Raw genomic sequence first — 22,146 nt, forward strand, 5'->3', positions numbered from 1 at the left:
CTAATCTAATGTTATTTAAACCAACAAACCTGGTTCCACGTCATCACGTCTCACGTACCTCCTGGGCCCTGTATGTAATCTCTCAGTAAACTGCTGCATTCAGGTGCTGTGGGAAACAGTGACATCTCGATTGTCATAATTTGCAGAAGCATGTGGTGGATCGTATGGTAAAGGCATACCAAATCATTTAAAAAGGTGCATGTCCAAAGCTGACGTTCAAAATCAATAATCATAATTTTGTTGTCAGTGATTGTACAGTTTTCTCTTCAGGTTTTACTCCGTTAGACGTTTAATTGTCATGTTTGACTTTACAACAATTAATACATTTGAACAGGTTGATCATGGATTGTCAGTATCCGACCGTCCGCATACAAATATAATAATAATAATAATAATAATAATAATAATAATAATAATAATCTGGAAAACAAGTCTGCTGTCTGTTGGGTGATACATCCGTTTTTTATTTGGGAGTTTACGTGGAGACGATGAAGGCAGCATGTCAAACACACGCACGCACGCACACACACCCCCGTCCAACCCTGCCAGAAGCTCCGCTATCTTTAGCACCGCCACGGATTACAGTGCGCAGTGTGTCACAGACTGCGTCGCGTCGTTCGACAGCCTGGACCATCGCTGCGTGAAGCCCGCGCTGAAGCTCTCTCGTGTACAAAAAAAACAAAAACAAAATAGAAACATAAACCAGAAGTGATGGGGGAATGACGACGAACTCCGTCTGCGGTTCTCCGTCACCGAGAAGACCCCAAGGATGCTGCTGCTCTCCAGCCCGCAGGACGGACGCCTGCGCCGGGCCTCGCTGCTGCTGCTCGCCGCTGTCCTCCTCTGCGTCGTCCCTGTCAGCGCCAGACTTCCAGGTAAAGACGCAGCAACACGCGGTACGAACACGCAGCAGCACCAGGTGCAGCAATTACCCCGAATATCCGTTACTGGGCCATCTTTAACTAATGAGCTCGTGACGAACACAAACCTGGAAAAAAATGGTTTATGGTGTTAGGTTAGCTGTTGATGAAGTTATGGGATAACCCATCAATTGAGATGGAGGTTGTGGACAGGTTAGACAGGTATGTGTACGTCTCAGTGACACGAGAGCACAAAGAAAGGACGATTCCTTTCCTTGTTGGGTTACTCAGTGCATTTCCTTGTGTTCTCCCCGATTTGTATTCTGTTAATATTACACCTACATTTGTCGGTCCAATTCAACAGGACATCCATGGAAATAGACAACATAATATTATTATACTGCGGTATAGATTGTAATATAAATTGTTTATGGTTTGATTCAGTATTGCTTTGATTCGCTGATTAACCAGTACGTAATAACTCTACCTGAGTGTATTTTCTTCTTCTTTTTAAATAGCCTATACTTCTTAATATCAGCAGCAGCCACAAAAAAACAAAACAAATAATTTGCTCCACATTTGGAAAATGATAACGGTAAGAAACTATTTTTAAAGTGTGTGTGTGTGTGTGTGTGTGTGTGTGTGTGTGTGTGTGTGTGTGTGTGTGTGTGTGTGTGTGTGTGTGTGTGTGTGTGTGTGTGTGTGTGTGTGTGTGTGTGTGTGTGTGTGTGTGTGTGTGTGTGTGTGTGTGTGTGTGTGTGTGTGTGTGTGTGTGTGTGTGTGTGTGTGTGTGTGTGTTGGGTCTCCACACATTGATGATTGCTGGGGAGATAATCTGCTTCTGAGCTTTTAAAACAGAAACCATGTGGGAGAACCAACAGCTGGGGTTTCACATGTAATCTTTCCCCTCTATCCGAGGACACACACACAATCACTCACTCACTCTCAACATGTATTGCTGTGACCTGGACCAAGACTTGTCAGCATTTATGGACTTTAACACATTTTTCATAAACATAAACCCATCCACACAGTCGTCGTGTTCCACTCCAGCTCACCGAAGGCTGTTTGTGATATCACAAGGGAGTGCAGCTTAATGCTGCTTATGCGCGACAGAGAGGCTGTGTGTCGCAGTGTCTGTGTTCTTTTTCTTCTGGAGAGTAAATGTGTGAAGTCTGGCTATTGTATGCTTTTCATCATAATGTAACCAATCCAAACAACATTGTTTCCCCTCTCCAGTTCTGAATAACAAATCTGGGAGGATGGGGGGTTGTTTGGTGACAGAGAGAAGTTTTCCAGTGACGGAATGAAATCCGGATGTTGTACAAGATGGAGATGCCCTGTTGCCTCCAGTTTGTCTCTTGTTGTACAAAGACAATGCTAGTATGCTTGGTGTCGGTGTCAGTATGTGGGCTGTTGTTCGACTTTGTTGAGTTGAAATAATACATTTCTTCACTCCCAAGTGAAATAAGGTGATTACAGCACAATGTAGCTGCACATGATTGTTATTGCCGTCGTGTATATATATACTCCACGGGCATTTTTCAAGTAAATGGTACTTTATAAATCGTTGAATATATTAGAGGCATCTGCAGAACCACCCAAAAGCACATTCAGTATTACCAGTGACTCAGGTTTCAAGGTGATTTAGCTGGAGTGGGACAACAGCATGAAATGCATAGTAATCAGGTCGGTTGAGTCGGCAAATGGTAACGCATCATGTGTAAATATGCCAGAAAGCTTTCCCAGAACATTTGGTTTTTGGGATTGAAGTTGTTTAAAATCTCCATGAACCCAATTAATTACATAAATTATGTCTAGTCTGCTTGCCAAGATACAGAATTAATTTCTTTCTTATTTGTTCTATAATTCAGGCTTATTTGGGCCTGTTGAATCAGCAGCAGAATAGTCAATTGTTTTATTCATTTATATGAATGTTCTTGTTGCTCTAATTTTAGCATTTCCCTGTATCAACTTCAATTCTCAATATTCAAATTCATCCTGATCATTGTTGTGCTGCCACGTTTAAATGCCAGGTGTGTCATGGTGTGAGCTATGATGATTATTCAGAGACCCACCGCCTCCGGCCTTTCCTTCCACCAAGATTAGCCTTTAACGATTAAGATCCTCGGTATCACACACACACACACACACACACACACAGCCACCGGCTGCAGTGTTTTTCAATCACTTTTTGTGTTGCCTTGCAGCATAATTAGTCATCTGCAGGCGTTGTAGATGGGATTAAGAGCTATGAAAAGTCAGAAAAAGACAGGCGCACACTGCATGCAGTATAAAGACCACAGAGAAGATGAGGGTTTGTATGTAGGCATTTGTATCATCTCTGGAGATTTAGTGGATCTATGTTAGCATGCAATTAAAAGACTCTGTAAAGATTAGCCAATGATAATAATAATAATAGTACCACATCTAAAAGGTGTTTATGGCAAATCACTAAATCTGCCTCTTTCTTTTCACACATTAGATTACTCTTGAACTCGGTGCTGCCAGGAAGTCATTTAGAACATAGAGTTTAAAGCTAACACGTGTTTCCTCTGCCTTCAAATGGATCTGTTTTGTAGCTTGTCTGGTCTTTGAGGGGATTCGACATTACCAGCATTCTTCAGTGAGAGAAAGGATAAATGATCATGACATATGGTGGTAACCATCCATTGCAACAGTCAGGAAAGATATTATTGATCTTCCCGATTGTGGTCCTCGTTGTCTCAACTGGAAGGTCTGAAGAATAAGTGGTCGGCTAAGGCTTTGCTGTGGCTTCTTCAAACCACTGCTCTCTCGCTCTGTTCCTTTCTTTCTATCTCTCCCCGACCTTCATTTGAGAACGCACCATCGGCTACCAGACCTCTCCAGGAAATGAGAGGGCCACAATTAATCAACTTACAGAGCGCTTCCAGAAATCTGATCAAGCCAGAGTCAGCACAGTTTAGCTGGAATGAAACATACGATTCTCCATTACTTTCAGTACTACCCTTAACCTTAATTGTTGTACCGACAGTTGTCTTTTTAAAAAAAAATGTTAAACCCAATCCTGCAATTAAAATGTATTGATTTTTTTTGACTAAATCAGAAAAGGGACAACTTACTATGTGAGCGGTTAGCATGTGTGTGTGTGTGTGTGTTGCCACATCCTTTCCAGGAATGTCCGTGTCTGAGGTGCCAATAATGTCGGTGCTGACACGTCTTCCGTGGTGCTCATACTCTGGAAATATGTCTGTCCTAGATACCCCTTATTGTGTCATCATCACACCGGGTTAAAAATATAACAGGTTTGTTATTGAGAAACCAATTTTGAGGTCATTGTGAGACAAATCCGCCCAATCAATTTGTGGGTTTTAGTTTGCATTGGTCAATCCACTTATTGAATACAAGGTGTACTCAGCTCTCAGAAATCTGTTCATAACAGACTTTTCCCAACAACAGCTGGGCCATCCAGAGGCTAACAAACATAATGACCGTGGAAAGGAAAATAACAAAAGAGTCATTTCGGAAGCTTTTACATATATTGCTGCCATTGTATGATCCCTTTCTACCTTTGTTCTGTTTGCCCCGTTCCGTTCTGTTTTGCCTCTCATGATAATGACTCCGTAACTATCCACTGTGTAAAGATTTGGACTCGTCGTTGTGTGACATGACAGAAGACATTGCAACGGAAAAGAAAAAGGACATAACGCAGATAAGATAACGCAGGAGAGGCATGACTGCTCCACATGAGGGGGGGACAAAGACAAAGCTTGTTCCACCTTCAACACACTTGACGAGGATATTCTTTGGCTTTTTTTCATTTCCATTCACTGCCTTTTCACCTTTTTTACATCACGCAACCACCACTACGGCTCTTTCCTTCCTCAGCATTACGACGCGGCAGTGTGTAGAACAGGTGCTGAGTCATGCCCCATTTTCCGCGAAGTGTGGCGAAAAATGTTACATGAGTCCCTGAATCCGATTATGGTGGGAACCCAACACCTTCGTTACACTGGTACTGAGACTGATAAGGCACACACAGTTAGTCATTTGCTTTCTGACACTGTTTTTTCGAGAAGTGAGGCGATGTAAGTTTACGTGGCAGAGTTTTACGGTATTTTGTTAAAGACGCAGAGATGACTGATTTAAAAAAAATCTATATTTTTTTTAATTCCTTGGCCACGGAACCAGAAACTACACCTTTTTATGCTTAAATCATGACCACACAATTGTTCTGATAGTAGAGGGCAATATGGAACAATCTGTTATAGCGGTAGATGTCATTTTATGTGACGATATCAGTGTTTCCTGATTGTTCATCCCCTTCACCTGTTCTCAGCCACTCCCCTGCCTCCTTTGTGTGTGTCTTTTGATTGTCATTCCCTTCACCTGTGGTTACTCCTTGCATATATACTCCCCTGCTTTCCTTTGTCAGATTGTCTTTCTTTCCTTCCTTCCTTCCTGCTACAACCTGTGTGTTTCACCTGCGACGAATAGTGTTTTGTATCGGTTTTCCCGAGTGTTTGTTACTTTGCTTCGTTAATACTCTGTTTTGACCTCACCGTGACTCCTGTCGGTTCCTCTGCTGCTGAGTTTTCGCCTTACCACCGCCGGTTGTGACAAATATGATATTGAAATCTTTCTGGATAATCAATTGAGAAACAGTTTTAAGATAAGTTAAATACACAGAACTTTCTTTTTTTGGGATCCAGTAATACAACTATTAGAATGGATCACTAAACAATCTGTCATTTTACCATAAAGCCATTAAGCTCTTATAGAAAATATTTAAAAAAGCATAACTGCGTTTCTGTAACAACAAATCCGTGTGCCCGTGGACGGGGTGGATTGCGTTTGCCCAGCGGTCAAAAAAGGATAGCTACTACTGTATAACCAGTATGGCAAAATATCTGACAATGACAAATGAATGTTGTTGTATGGCTCACACAGCATATCGTCGCGTTGCCTAATCCTGACTTGCAGCATACAATAGCAGCGCCTGTCCCAAATGATACCCGTTGAAACAAAGCACTAGAAACAGGCTGCTCAGCATTTGTTTGTTTTGGATAAACATGCGCATAGCAGCATGGTTGCACAAAAAGCGACACATGAACACATGAGCAAACATACGCGCACAGACACTTTATCCATGTGGAAATAAACAGTGTGGTAATATATCAAGTGAAGAGCACCGAGCAGAGCTCTTAAAGGTTTCCACTTGATTTGGAGTGTTTGTCTAACTTCCTGTCTGCAATCAGAGGGTCAGGAAAGGCACACAATGGGAGTGTATGACCCTCCCGGCCGACCCATTTCCCTACGTCTCCTCCTAAGTCTCCAACACACACACGCGCACACACACGCACACACAATTACAGATTGGGTGACATTTTATTGTACTGTAGCAGTAGAACAGCTTGATGGAGCACAAGTTAATGGCGGCATGAAAGTGTGTCTCTGTGTGTGTCGGCCAGTGTAGCTGTTTTCCAGGCTGTGACCAGGCCTCTGTTTGCCTCTCAGCTCTCTGGCAGAGCTGCTGCTGAGCAGTGAGCACACAGCCTGGCAACAGCAGCAGCAGATGCTTTAAGAAAGTAATGTCTCATTCCTTCCAAGGACTACTTTCTGTGTCTCTGAGTTGCATAATGTTTTCTCACTGTCTTCGCCGATACCAAACGACTTGAAATGCTGCAGGAACGTGTCTGTTCCATCTCCATCTCCATATGTCTGTATCTTGTTTTGTATTTATTTTCCTCCTTGATTGAGCTTTCTAATTAGCCACGGCACCGTGTGGGAGGTTTGTTGGTGCAGGGCCGCCTTCCTGTGTGACACCTTTTGTTATGCTGGTACATCGATTTGAGCTGCTTTTGTCATAGAATTATCATGACCAGCATCCTCATAGATTCAGCTGTGCTTAGAAAAAGTTCCATTATGTATTTGTGAGATAATACTAATAATTAAATCTACTTGTGCAAGTTATAGGGCTGTACCAACAAGTTTGAAGCTTTGAAGCATCATTTTATAATGTTGAGATATGCCTTTTTTGTTTTGCATGTTTATTCATTCTGTGTAAACACAATATTTCTGCACATTTGCAGATAAAGTTTGGCTCCACTAATATTATTCAGAATTTATATTTAGATTAGTAGCATCATTAGATTTCAGTGGTGGCTGCGTAGGATTGTTTTTGACTTCTAACATTTCACCAGAGCCTGGTGAAATGTTAGAACTACAATTACATGTATTCTTTTCTTTTTATGAAAAATGACATTTGGTATAACCGTATTCTGTGGTGCACCAAAGTCATATTATCGCAATGAAGATGGAACAAAAAGATTTTCATGCAACGGTTGGTAAATAATAATGAATGCCGGCTCCATTATCATACGGATAGACACTATAGAGGACATTGCCTTCTCGCTTTCATAACGAGGTTTTAATTCCTCTTCCTTTTTTTGTCTTTGACACCAGGGACTCATTTATGTGCCAGCATTTACAAATGGTCTTTTTTGTTTATGATGATATGTGGTGTCTGGACAAATACAGCGAATGATTCAGCTGTCCACTGAGATATAGTCTCTTGTGATGCATTATACCTACATTATTGCAACAATATCTCAACACACTGTGATACTGAGTCATATGTGTTCCTTGCTTTACTATAGACACTTTCATTCTTTGGCTGTTCCCACCACTGGCTGTCTGACATTTAAATGAGAGTACATGTGAACATACTGTTGGGTGCATGTTAACAGTTTGAGACTAAAGCCTTGTTTATCTCTTTTGTCCAAAAGTATGAAATATTGTGAGGGAGTCTGGGATTTCCAACGCTAATAACATGCACTCATACAAACGCACAGTCACACATTTGACAAATTGATTCGACGAAGAGAGGTTAAGGAGTTTTACAGAGGGATGGGATGTTTGATCTCTGACTTCAGTGCTGCCATCTGCACCTGATCCTGGGCCAGCCCTTGATCCTCAGACAGTCACCGGTCGGATCAAAGAGTCGTAAACAATAGTCGCTGGAATAATTTGTGGATAGGACACGAGAGGGGGGCCGAGAAGAAGAAGAAGAAGAAGAAGAAGGAGAGAGACGTGATGCCTGGGCAGCATGTTTCAGAAGATACCAGCAGGGTCCTGTGTCGTGACCCTTGGCTTGGTATGGAGTTGAGAACTGAGACGATTTACTCATTCCCTTGCTTTGGGCAGTGTTTAACTAATCACAGCCATGCAGAATTCAACTCAACAAAGACCTCTGGGCTTATCTGGAACATTGTTATGGTTTTAAAATAACAAGTTGATGGACTGCATCTTTGGAATATAGCAGACTGCAGTTATGTTTGTGATCGACAGTAAGAATGAAAGTTGTCAGGTAAGAGACTACAGTAGCTGACAGAGGGAAGAAAAACTGATTCAGTTATATTTTGACTGACTAAGACAATGTCTCGCATTGGCACATGCCCTGAGATCTATTTCCAGTGACATTATCTTCGGGGTTATAGGAAATCAACAAGAACACGTGAAATAGATATCTGGAGGGAAATTAAAATGCCATGTAAAAATAGACGCCATGACAACTGGGGAAGGAAGAGGAGAGAAAACAATTAACAGCGTGAGTGATGAGCACTCACAAGGATGTGGAGGAACTTGGCATCGGGGCTGAGCAGGTAAGGCAGTAATTAAACATAAAAGTGACAGAGTTGTTGCTGCGTGAGAAGGAAAAAAAAAAGACTTTAATCAATAAGCAGCGACCGAAGACGCTGTGGGAGTTGTCTATATACCTGCGTGTTGGTTTTGTGGATGTGAATACACCACTGGCCTGTCAGCCTCCGATGTCACACAAGCATCCCCGTCCTGCTCCTCCTGTGTCTTTGACACAGAGGTTCTCAGATTACACATGCGTCACTCCACCGCTCCCTCCCTGAGGCCGACCAGGAGAAGACGTGGACGTGTGTGTCCATCTCCCTGGCGGTGTTGCGATGTGCAGACTAGTCGACGTGTGTGTGTGTGTGTGTGTGCGCTCGCATTGGCCGTGTGTGTAACCGTGTGCATGTCTTCGCTTTTGTTTTACCGTCTGCGGTGTTTTGCACATCAAAATTGGTGATGTGGTTGAAAAGTGTAGATTTGCTCATTTTTGCTATTTATTTATTTATTTTCTTTAGCTTTTAGTTCACGTGGTTTTAAGATTTATGTTTAGATTTTGATTTGAGTTCAAAACAGATGTTACAGTGCATCGTAAAGCTACTACAAAGAAGTTTGATTTTGTGTTTATTTTGTCGGCCCCGGGTCTCCAGCAGCTCTGTGTTGATGTTGACGACTCCTCCCGCCAGAGCAAAAAGCAAAATGCTAGTTTATGAGTGACATAAGGAGAGGGGGATGTGCAATGACTTAAGTTAATCAACCCATTTGACATCCCAGTCAGACGGAGCAGCAGCAGTAGTAGAGTATGTTGAAAAGGGGCCATGTACATCCGTGGGGTCAGACCTATGAAGTCAATCCACACAAGTGCAAAGTAATGAGCACATTTAAAAACTGAGGGACAAAAAACAGTAAATATTAAATCTTGGAATACGTATGGTCTGTTTTTATTGAGATGAAGAACTTATTTTGATAAATGTATCTATGCATGCTTATTTACACATGTGTATGCAAATTTAAAAAAACTCTTATCTTCATCGCTGCAACCCTCCCTGTCTACACATAAACATGCCTATTCTGATGTTACAGGCCTTGTTGCCATGGAGGTCATTGAGATATCCCCCTCTGCGATTTCCTGCCATGTGTTATGAATGTGTAATTCTCCTCATGTCTTTTAGAAAGGAGGTGGGACCGCACTCAGTAGCAGTACTCAGAAAAACAAGACGAAGATGCAATATTGTATCTCGTAACACCTCATTTATCAAAGCAACATGAAACAGGTAGCAATGAACACATTTATGAAAACATAAATAATACAGTAGACCTGTTTGACCTCTTCAGTAACTCATTTAAATACACCCACCAAGCAGAACCCTTTTTTCTTTACACTGCTCTGTCACCTATAGACTTGAACAACCCTGACCTTTTGAGACTCATTATCCCCCAGAAATACCTGGTTCGTCTTTCCTCCATATATCACCTCCTGCCTGTTATGTCAGCATAAACACCCACTGTGCTGGTCACCTTTTATCCGGCCTGCTGTGCAGCTCTGCGTTGCTCATTATCCGCTCTGCACTCCAGTGCTCCTCCTGCCCTCTGCTACCAAACGCTGTGGATCTGCAACCCACTTCTTCTTGTTTGTGTTTGTGTCAAAAGTCTATTTATCTAACCTGATTGTGGGCAGTTCTGTGAGATCAGTCTTTACTTTGGTTGAACCTGACTCAGATCAAACGGGTAAAACATTTCTTCCTGTCCAAACATTCTCGTCCTATCTGGCAACTCGTGCCCATATGGAAGCCTCTCAGAATGAAACAGAAGAGCTGACTAATGAAATAGTTTGTTGTAAAGTTGAAGCATCTCTTAATGAGAGCACTTTCATAGCATTTCTTTTAACACAAAGACTGGTATATAACTGCCTCATTAGAAGCACTATTTCTGCATCACATTATTGTTGTCGGGATACTAATGAATCTCTCTCTCTCTCCCCACCCAGCTGGCAATCAGTGCCCTCACCACATAGACTGTGCTAAAGATGGACGCCACTTCTGCAGACCTGGCTCCTCCCGATGTGGCCCCTGCCTCTCCCCATTGGAGGAGAACAAGGAAGGTCACTGCATTGTGAGAAAGAGGCACCATCAGCAGGGTATGAAATATACTCTATAAACATTTCACACACTCATACACACTCAGGCAGGTTTGCAATCACTACACACAAGCTGGTTTTCATTTGATCACATTATAGCTGAACCCGGGTTTTCTTTCACTCACACTGACCGACTAATTCAGTGTTTTGATATGCGCATAAACACCTTGTAAGATAAGGTAATTTTACATTTACAAGGATGTCTGGTACCCTGCAGGTTAATATTTGAAAACACTATCAAGAAATAGAAGGGCAATTTCTTTTAATAATAATAATAATAATAATCCATTTAATTTATATAGTGCTTTTCTAGATACTCAAAGACACTTTAAATTATACACCGTAGACACAGCTACGGGGAGCAATGCAGGGTTAAGTGTCTTGCTCAAGGACACATCGACTAGGGCGGGGATTGAACTGTCAACCCCTTGATTGAAAGACGGGCATGCTAACCACTGACCCATAGTCGCCCCACGAAATTATTTTATATTACATTCTTTGTATCTTTGACTTTACTGTGCAGGCAGTCAGTTTAGCAATCCAACAAACGTCACACAAGCATTACTTCTGTTCTAATTAGAGCTGAAATGACAGCTCCTATTTCAATCATCAGCTATTCGTTTTAAATTAATTTTCAAGCCAAAATGTCAAATATTGTCTGATTCCAGCTTGTGAGGATTTGATGCTTTTCTTTGTCTAATATCACTGTAACGTGAGTATCTTTGGATTTTGGACTTTTGGTCAGACGAAACAAGGAATGAACGTCGCATTTTGTAGACAAAGCAGTTCATCGTAAATATATATTTTTTACTCTTTATCACTAGTCGTAAAACACAGAAAAGGTTCAGCTTGACCGGATAAAATTGAAGATTGATTAATACTGACTAATTGCGACCTCAATTCTACAAAGACGACCTGCTTAAATGTTAAATGACAGTTCCAACAAGCGTGCATGTAAATGTGTACCGACCGACTCTTTCTCTGCTTTCCTTTCCATCTTCACTGCACATTCATTCTCTGTCACTGCCTCTTTTATTTTCAGTTGATCTCAGTATCCTGTTGCCCACATCTCTCTTTCACTCCACCTCTTCTTCTCAGTTGCCTACTGCTTCTGTGCCTTCCTTCTCCTCCCCTGTCAACCGTAGCTTCCTTGTTTCTCATCTTTTTCCGTATCTCATATATCTCCTCTAATTTGCTCTTTTCTTGTCCAATTCTCCCGTCTCTACTTCCTTGTTGTGGTCCTCATCTATATCTCTGACAACTATGGTCCGATCCTGTGTTTTTTATTCCCTACCGCCCCTGCTGCGTCTGCAACACACACACACACACACACACACACACACACACACACACACACACACACACACACACACACACACACACACGCATCGCCCCCGCATCGCCCCCGCACCGGCTTTAATCACTCAGACAACATACCCCCTCACTCTCTCTCTCTCTCTCTCTCTCTCTCTCTCTCTCGCCCTTCATCTCCATCACTGACTCTAATTTATTCAACGACAGAGCCAAGCGGCAAAAACAATAAATCATATTTCTATGATTTCCATGGCATGACATCATTGCACTGCTGGCACACACACCGGGTTTCAATGGCGCTGCAGAAATAGAGAGAGAAATGTATACATCTTGGCTTGTGTGTGACTGACGGACTGTATTTATGTGTGTGTGTGTGTGTGTTTGTGTGTTCTCTGCAGGATTAATAATTTAGATGGGTCTGCGTCAGGAGACGATACGAACTTGGCTCAAATTATTGGCGCCAGCATCAGAGAGAGAAGAAAACACGAGAAGGAGAGATTAGTGTGAGGGCGTATTGCAGAGAAAGGTCACATCGTGTAGAGAGGAGGGTTTCTTTTACGACGTTAAAACCTGATCAGTTATTCAGACTTCGGATTGTAACTCATGACGCTTTTGTTTATGTGGTGTTGTGAATCCAGCACATCATAAGCCTCAGCTAAGCTCCCGAGTGGTTACATAAACCCCTGAGAGACCACAGCACACAGTGATCCGCATGGGAGACCAACTCTGTCTCTTTTTCACACCGGCATAGCCACATGTACGCGGTGTGCACACACAAAATGAACAGATGAACATTTGGTTTATTTGGTTTGTCAAAATGCATCAAGACCCGATGGATTCGGCAGTCCAGCTGCTGCCTCGGTGGTTTGGCAGCATGACACGCTGCAAATATCACCTCTGAAGACACTCTCTTGTCCCCTCAGAGGAATTCTAACGGCTGTGTTTTCAGGACTAAACAGCTGATTGTTTGTCAAATGTTTGTGCACTTAATAAAGCATGAAAAATACACATTATCAAAACTGTTGATTCTGACGCACGATTTTCCTGCACCCCCAGTAGTAATAGTAGTCGGTTCATTCTCTCTCTCTTTCTTTTACTTGTCCCACTCACGCACGTATACGCTTGTGACTAAACCTTTGTTTTGTCAGCAAGCACACATCTTGTCATCACCATCAAGCTGACTCACTGGCCCTTCAGCCAGGTTGAATTTTCACAGTAATATCACAAACACAACGTGTTTTGCGATAATTGGATGCTGAGATGTTTATGTGGGCCAGAAAGGAATACATAATTGAATGTCGTATGTACTAGAGGGCAGGAACTATCGGTATATCGTCCTTGGTTTACAGCACCCAGGATTCCACTCGTCACTCATCCTGCTTTTTCTTTTCTGGCTGTAGTAGCTGTTTTATGTAAAAATACTGTAGCGTTGAGTGCTTATAAATTGCAGGAATTCAAAGTTATTGTAATCACTGGAAACCCCTCTGCAAGGAGTCTAAAATGTCAACATTTTCTAAATGAACTTGAAGAGGATGAACGAGCAGAGTAGATGTCCAAGACACCGGCAGCACTTTCTATTGAAAGTAGGACCTGCTTGTATTTGACATGGAGGCGTGCGCTGCCATTGGTAAACATACAGTATGCCTCAAAGCCATGTCCTCTGTCCAGCCGACGCACAAAGTATGCACATTGTATGCTTTCTTTTATATGCAGTGTATTTGCTAAAGGCAGGGCTGTCTCCATGTCAGACTATTTTTGTGAATGCATGTTTATATTTTTTTACTTTATATAATCTATATAATGGAGCAATCGACACACTGAAGAGACAATGTCATTCAAACAACTGTTATAGGGGCTCAGCAACACAAAACATGAACAGATAACCTGCAGCAGTTTTAATTAAATAACGTGAAGTTAGATCGCCAAATTACAGTTTTAGTTAATTCGCAATTAAATACAAAATGTTACACCTTTTGAGAATAACATCATTTCTTCACATAATGCTTTTCCACTTTACACAATTATCAAATAGCTTCAACGTGACATTTCTGTAGCTTTTTACAATTTCACAGGTTGTAACTGCACGGTGTAATAATGTTCAGCCAGGGCATCACAATGCAAACATGTTTAAAGTTTAGAATGTTGTAGCTAACACTTTCCTCAGTGTTTCCCATTACTTATATTATTATTATTATTAATGAATATAGTATATTTTACTCCACCACATAGTTTCATAATGTTTACACTCATCATGGGGTGGGCCGGCTGACTCTCTTTGCACATTTCCTCTGCAGCGTTGAGCAGCTACCGCTCCATACATCTAGCCTCTTAATCGTACTGTCAAGTGCACCAGATTGATGCATTTCAAATGTTCTTACGGCTCAGGTGCCCCGCCACAGGATCAACATAATCCTGTGTGAAACAACTGCAGTTCTTACACTTTCAGTTCAACCTTCACCACCGTTCAGCAAGAGAAGTAACCGCAGATACAACAGCTAAGACCTGCTCATGTGTTCGTGTTTAGACGAGGAGGAAGGGGCTTCTGCTTCTTCTATTTTCAAAGTTGCATTTCTTTTTTCATTAAGTGATTTTTGTTTTTAGAAGAAAGTGTACCTTTTTGTGGGTACAATTGTAATTACAAAAATTAAAACTTTTTGTTGTTGTTTTCAGATTACTTTGAAAAATAAGATTAATTATTTGAAACACTAATTTATTTTATATTTTCAACAATGTCCCTTGATTAAAAAAATATATTGTAGAAATTAGGAGGCCATAGCAGGTTTACGAGCAGATACTGGCAACTGAAGTTCTGTGGATGAAAGACAGGCGGGACTGTTTACTGAAGGTGAGCACATTGTTTTTACTTGAAGCTCTGCAGTCATCTGTGGTTAACTTTTTATAGCAGAAGAGAGGAAGCGCCACTGCACTAACGTATCAACTTTAGATTTTATGGGAAACATTACTAACTGTGCACCACTCCCTCATTCTAAACAGGCTAACTAACAAAGTAGATACGAGTTTCTGTTTAAACTGTGACCTTGTCGATCTGTTTTCTTATAATCTCCTATCAGGCCTACCCTCCATACACTGGGGAAGAAGCGCATTCATTAGAAAGATCTGAAAGAGGCCGACCCCGTTTTGCTTTTTGTTCGCTGTGGAGTCGGTCAAGATTCTGGTTTTAGAGAGTAATGTCACACCTGAAGTCTCTCTGGCTGTTTCTCTTCCTTCTAAGTACACCACATATTCCATTTCCCACTAGAGGGCAGCAGGACACCCTGAGTATAAGCCAATGATCATTGGACAGGACTGAGGACATGCTCATTGTGAGGGAGAGGCCCTGTGATCACTTACAACTGGCCCTTCTACGACTAACAACTCAACTCTGGTAAACACAAGATTTAAAATGGTAATTTTGTTCAGAAGCTCTTCCAGATCTGTCTATTTAAAATTAACTAAATGATTAGTCGACAAATTAAAATTTGTTTAGATTACAGTCAAATGTCCACATAAATGTGGCAAGATCTGTGAAATCTGTCTGATTTAGAGTTTTAAAACAAGGACCAGGGGGCAGGAAGGGAGAGCAACATTCAAGCATGTGGTTTGGGGGAGGAAGAAAGGTGAATGCTTTTTAAGAGTGAAAATGGAACGGCACAGATGTGTGTGATCCTCAATCCCTGTTGAGCTGTTTATTGTTTGTTTGTTTGTTGTACCCAACTGCCCCCTGGGTGCCTCTCAAGAGGTTATGGGTCATTATCAAGCCGGTGACAAAACTCTCTTACACAAGGAGAGGTGTGCGTGCTTAGACAGTGTGTGACAAACCACACACATACAGAAAATCACCGCCTTTTTGTTTTGTTTGTTGTGAATTATCAACTTCGACCTTGCTAGGGTCCTGAGGATTTCCATATCAATAAAAACTGCTCACATATTTGTCACCATCTCCTTGCTGATTTCAGATAAATCCACACTTAAGAAATATGCGATGAACATCTTTTCTTTTTCTTTTTAAAAGAAAATCTCCTCTAAAATGTAATCCTGTATTACAACATGCTCCTGGTGAGCACGCGGGCACAGTTGGAGCTCTCAACCACCTGCAAAGTACAGATGGTGCATCCCGCCTCCACAGACACCTGCCATGGAGTGCACTAAATGGCCATTAGTGGAGGGGGGTACGAAAATAACAAAGCAGGCAGTGAAAGTGCTGGCATGTCATATTATACACATTAGCTCAGGCAGATGGCCGGCTTTCAGGAGCAAAAGTGACAATGTAATCATTAATTCAATGTAGGTGGTGTTCAAATGTGCTTTAACACATTTTGTTTACATAGATTTATCCGCACTGGTCATTTATTTATCCGCATTGGTTTCCACAGTAATCAAAACAACTTGTTTTGGCAAAGGACGCTGAATCGGTCATCAACTTTAGCAAGCAACGCAAGCAACTTCAGCTTTTTGCCATTATATTATTTTGTTATTCTTCTTTTCACATGACTTGCTGCCTCTTCAGCTTTGCGTGCAAATACCTATAGTTTTGTATTTGATATATTGCAGGGTAACTTTTATGAAGGGAAATAGCACTTTGATCACTGTCATTAGCAGTGCGCTATGGGATCTATTGTGAATGTAGCCACTGAGACCCAGTGAAACCAAAGTTTGGCTGATTGCTCCTGCCCCCCGCGGTGCTTCCTCCCCCGGCCACACACACACTATCGGCCCTGGTCGCCCTGGACACCTCGGCAGTACTGCAGGAATGCGGCTCACTGTCTGGCCCCAAGGGCTGTTAACAACAGTTTAGTATTGTCTCCTTTTTTATCAGTCCACAAACAAACAACACACATGGGCACACTCCCTGCTCATCACTTCAGAGGCAAGACCCGGAAAAACACACCGATGTGTCTGAACTGCATGCATGTGCTCTCTGGCTCTCCCTTTCTTAGTAGTTAGTCACAAAAGTGGCCACGCTGAAGAAATATGTTTTTTTCAGACAGAAAAGCCCAACATCAAACTTGATTAGGTACAACAACTAGGAACATTTGAGCTGATTAGTTAATTAGTGCAACTATTTTGATAAAAGTTAAGATGTGTTTTTCAAACCAAAAGGCTTTTTCCCAGTTTAGATCAATCATTTTGGATATTATTTTCCACTGATTTTATAGACCAAATGATTAATCGAAGAAAAAAATCTGCTGATTAATTAACAGAATAGGATGGTGAAAAGAATAATTGGGTACACCTCTGTTTGAAGATTTAGATGTAATTAATTTAATATTATGGCTAATTATTTGTTAATATCAGAACTTTGGCCATTGGTGTTTCGCCCTGTGATGCATATGGAGTGACTGTCGCTAGTTAGTAACTGATTTCTATGTTATGTGTATAAATGAAGGTACCTTGTCCATATTAAGACGCCTTTTATGTCACTATAATAGGTACAACATTACATGTAATCTGTAATTCCTGTTGCCTTTTTTATTTAATTTTAACTTATACTTGAGTTAATTAAGGTTTAAATTGATCAGTGTAACTTTAAATCTTGTCTGTAGGTAAAGTGTCATTCTACCCTGACCTGGATGAAGAGATCGATTACATTCACTCCGTCATTGAGAAACAGGAAGTGACAGAGATCAAACCACCAAGGCAGTCCAAACATCCTGGTAAGAGCCTTGACCGCAATTTAAAAAGAAAACAGTTTTGATTGTGGATATGTGGGATTTACTTTAAGCTCTTCTAGTATAGAGAGTATTCAGTGATATTATGCCCACATGTCCTTCAGTCGGCATTCCCCTCCATTAGATATTGTGGTTTTCCCTCATGGTAGCCTTTGATGATGACTGTTTGTGTCTTCCTGACTCTCTCCAGCAGCCAAAGCAGATGTTAACAAAAGCAAGACAGATGCCTCCAAACTCCAACAGACAAGCCAGGATCGTCTCCTCACTGAGATCCTCAACGCCACCACTCCAGCCCCTGCGGTTTCTGCCCTCCCCATCACACCAACCCCCGAGCCCAGGACCACTGGAGTTCGGGGCCGAGTTGGTCCTATAGCTGTGCCGGCATCCAAGAGTGACAACATTATTGTCAGTGAGTACGATCTTATGTCCTCAACACAGACCAGAAGGCTTAACTGCACCTAGGAAGTGAAAGCCTGATGCTATATAATTCAGTGCTGGTACGAGATAAAGATGCAAGCAGATGGTGGATAAAACCTCAATGCAACAAGTTATAGCTTGTTATTATCTGGGTCATTTTGTCATTCTCATCTCTTGTTAAGCAGTTTAGTGCTCGCTGTCTGGATGTTTGCCAGCAAGATGAAATCACTTCTGTTCTTTATTTGTCCCAAATGAACATTGGATTCTATTCATCCCAGTGTGATAATATGCGTTGCATATCATTTTACCCAAGATGATCATAACAACCCAAATGGGCTAAGATATAATTATATTCATCACCCATAAAAGAAGACGTCTCAGTAGGGAAGTAATCAATCACTCATTGTTTACTCCTTAACATGCCTCCTCTTTGTTTTCCTCTTTCGTTTGTACCTACAGTTATGATCTCGGTGTGTGTGGTGCTGGGCATCGTGGCAGTTACCCTGGCAACCGTCTGTTACGTCAAGTAAGTCTCAACACCTGAATTCAAAATTAACATAAGAGAACGCTTGATTTTATCTTTTTGTTGTCTCTAAACCAAATTAAATTCACTAGAAAGACCAATCTGGGTTTGAGATTCATTGCATAACAAACCATATGACGTTGATTGTTAATACTTATAGATTGATAGAATGAATGGAGGAGAGGATTTATAATATACATAATTGTGCATAATTTACACTCATGGAGATCTTTTTTTTTTTTTAAAAAGAACATTTAGAGAAAACAAATTTTAATCTGGCTTTATAATATTAAAATGGAAGTATGTATCACAGTGTTCAATGCCAGCAAGAAAACAACATCAACTACGCAACATTGTATTGAGGGGTCAGCCTTCACCTCAAGTCGTTCAGAGATTAATTCAACTATCAGTTCAGCTAAAAGTCATGTAGAACAAAGTATTGCCTCGAGGTTTACTGGTTGATTTAAAACCTCACAGACAGAGTAAATAACTCTGATAAAACTACAGTTGTTTTGTTTTTTTTCATTTTATGACCAGTGATAATTTGCCGAATGGACGTCTCAGGCAATTTCACTTTATGTTGGTTGTTTCAACTCATCATGAACATTTACAACTATTGATCACCCTTAAAAGCCAACTGCCACTTGCGCTTCGTGTATCATAAGCTCTGTGAGCTTCGGTTAAAGTGTGTTTTTAATGCCAAGCACAGGAAACAGCCTTCAGAATGGCAGGAAACTCAGATTCATAATGTGCCCCACAGGTTGCAGAAAGACGAGCGCCTGGCTCAGAAGGTGGACTACCCTGCTTTCAAAGGGGCAGGCCTACCCTCTGCCACCACAAACCTTCCCTCTGTAAGCACACAGCTTTTTCTTCACCTAACTGCTATTGTTAGAGCTTGCTTAGTTTCTATTTCTCACTTCTTCTTTAGAAACAAGATGTGATTGTGCACCGAAGATATGTTTTCCAACGTGTCTACACACTTCCTTCTGCTCTTGTATCCTCAGATGGGAGATAAGACTCTGGCCCAAAATGCTCAAATGTATCACTACCAACATCAAAAACAGCAGATGCTCTCTATGGGAAAGTACGTTTTATTTTTTTGGGCTACGCTCTCTGTGCCACTCCTCCCTGTCCTCTTTTTCTTGTCTCTCATGTCTTAATGCAGAGTTCAACCACTTCCTCTGACCTTGTCACCTCTTCGCCTTAACTCCACTGTCTTTTTCCCTTCTTCAGTAACAAACCTGAACAGAAAGTCCTTGACTCCGAGGTCACATCAGATGAGGAGGAAGTGGGCGGAGACTTCACTGTATACGAGTGCCCCGGACTTGCGCCGGTGAGAACACACGCACACACACACACACACACACAAACTAAACAGTTGTGATGATGTTATTTGACTGAAAACCCATTTTTTCCACTCCTTTACAGACTGGAGAGATGGAAGTGAAGAACCCGCTGTTTGATGACTCGACTTTACATTATCAGGGGAATCACAAGTAAATCTTGGACACTTCACACACACATTTACACACAGGTATACACGCCACTTCTCTGGTGGAAACCACTTGGTCTCACATTGCATGCATATAGAAATGGAGGATCCTGGCAGAGGTGATACAAAAATGATTGTTTTCTTGTTGCTCCCTTTACTATATCTGCCCCCAGTACGGCTTTTACTACAAATGTATGTTGGATTCTTTAATTTATTTCTGACACTGATTTTGTCATTCCGGTCTTTTAACATAATGTTATCAGAGTCCTCCCAGATATGTCCCTGTAGGTGTTTTGTCTCTGAGTTAAGATTAATCCTCCACCGTTGTTACTTTCCTTAATCTCTGCAGCTATTTCCAAAGAATGTGATACAATTGCAGACGTGTACAACACACTGACACACACACATGCATAAGCTGAGAAACAGGTGCCCTCTCCTCGTTTTGTCATGCATAGCTAGTGTCTAAACCACATTCCTGACAGATCAGATCTCTGTGATACCTCTGTAAAAAAAACTCCCGAGCACAACACAAGGTTGTTACTGTCTGTGTTGCCTATTTTATTCCTTGTCATATAAGCTGCACATAAATATTTTAAGATTATAGAATATAAATATATATGAAAATGAAGTACTTGATGATGTCTGTTTGCATGGTTTGATTTACTGTGTTTGAATAATGGCAATGCTTTGCTGAACTACTCTGCCTCCTGTATGTATGTATGCATCTTGTTGCTGGAGGAGGAACGTACAGTAAAAGTGAGCACTTGAATGAAATGTTGGTGATTGACTATACTGTAGGTGGTAAATATCACTCTCTTGTATTGTCCCTCTTTCTTCTCTGTCTTCTTGTCCGGGCCCAAGTTAACTTCTTGCTGCAAAATGTACATACAAAGAGTGAATGTGTTCACTTTTTATAGATATTTGTACATGCAGACCAAGGATTGGAATTAAAGTTTTTACCACATGTGCAAAGTACTTTGTTTCTTTTTGTGCTTGGTATACATATTTTATATATATTATATTTTTATTTGTGATAGTTGCGAGAACTAGGCAATTAGGGAAAGAGATGCAACAAAGGTCTAAACGTAATGCAAAGAATGTCGGCAACTTTGATCTCATTCTCTGGTGGGAAATACATTGAAATTATTCAATACAAACTAATGTTGTGCTGCCAAACAAAACTTCATAGATTCTAGTCGGGATCCCAAACTTTCTAAAGATACCAAATATTTCAGACTGAATTTTAGATATAAAATAATGCAATTTAAATATTCCACTTGATGAAAGCATGAAGGCACTCAGTTTAAACGTCATATAGCTTCAATGAAGAGCTGAAAGAAGCTGATCCAGAACAGTATGTGATAGTGTCAGCAGTCGAGACCAATTCATGACCATGACGAGAGTATTTTACGGAGCCAAGACCAAGACCCGACCAGTGTGTACGAAACATTTAAGATCAAATGGGACCATGCAAACTATAGGCATTAATCCACTTCCCCATAAAAACACCCACAAAAAACAAGCCTCTAGACCACTTTAGTGAGCAATTCTGTAAAGAAATGATGACAAAATAAGGGAAGTCAGACTCATTTAAATATACACTTAGCCTTTCTGAGTTAGACTCAAGTCAAACTGCAGCATTTCCTGTTTAGATGAACTCTGCCATCACACATGGCACCTCGCAGTATGACACATTTAGTGTGGCCTCTGCCTCAAGCCCTGGCGTGTGTGTGTGTGTGTGTGTGTGTGTGTGTGTGTGTGTGTGTGTGTGTGTGTGTGTGTGTGTGTGTGTGTGTGTGTGTGTGTGTGTGTGTGTGTGTGTGTGTGTGTGTGTGTGTGTGTGTGTGTGTGTGTGTGTGTGTGTGTGTGTGTGTGTGTGTGTGTGTGTGTGTGTGTGTGTGTGTGTGTGTGTGTGTGTGTGTGTGTGTGTGTGTGTGTGTGTGTGTGTGTGTGTGTGTGTGTGTGTGTGTGTGGGGGTCAGTCTCAGTCTCCTGTCCCCATTGAGCCGCACGCCGAGGGCCATTAAAAGCTCTTTGTGCCGGAGGACAGTGGAAGGAAAGCAGCCATTGGCCCTCAGATAAAAACCTGGTGGGTGGGTGGAGGGTCTGTAA

The 22,146-nt window shown here is 41.4% G+C and overlaps 1 protein-coding gene across 2 annotated transcripts; it reads left to right on the top strand.

The window, feature by feature from the left end:
* The first annotated feature begins 522 nt into the window (after positions 1–522).
* npdc1a (neural proliferation, differentiation and control, 1a) lies at positions 523–21,010 on the top strand. 2 transcript variants are annotated; one of them, XM_034547491.1, is made up of 9 exons: positions 523–875; positions 10,471–10,620; positions 17,478–17,588; positions 17,794–18,012; positions 18,480–18,546; positions 19,304–19,394; positions 19,548–19,627; positions 19,777–19,876; positions 19,972–21,010. In XM_034547491.1, the coding sequence occupies exons 1-9, from the start codon at positions 770–772 to the stop codon at positions 20,041–20,043; spliced, it is 996 nt and encodes a 331-aa protein (XP_034403382.1). In that variant the 5' UTR covers positions 523–769; the 3' UTR covers positions 20,044–21,010. The 2 variants fall into 2 exon arrangements, with proteins under 2 accessions (XP_034403382.1, XP_034403383.1); XM_034547492.1 differs by having other exon boundaries at positions 554–875; positions 17,797–18,012.
* The last annotated feature ends 1,136 nt before the right edge of the window (positions 21,011–22,146 follow it).

Source organism: Cyclopterus lumpus, chromosome 12 (assembly GCF_009769545.1).
Source record: "Cyclopterus lumpus isolate fCycLum1 chromosome 12, fCycLum1.pri, whole genome shotgun sequence".
NCBI lineage: Eukaryota > Metazoa > Chordata > Actinopteri > Perciformes > Cyclopteridae > Cyclopterus > Cyclopterus lumpus.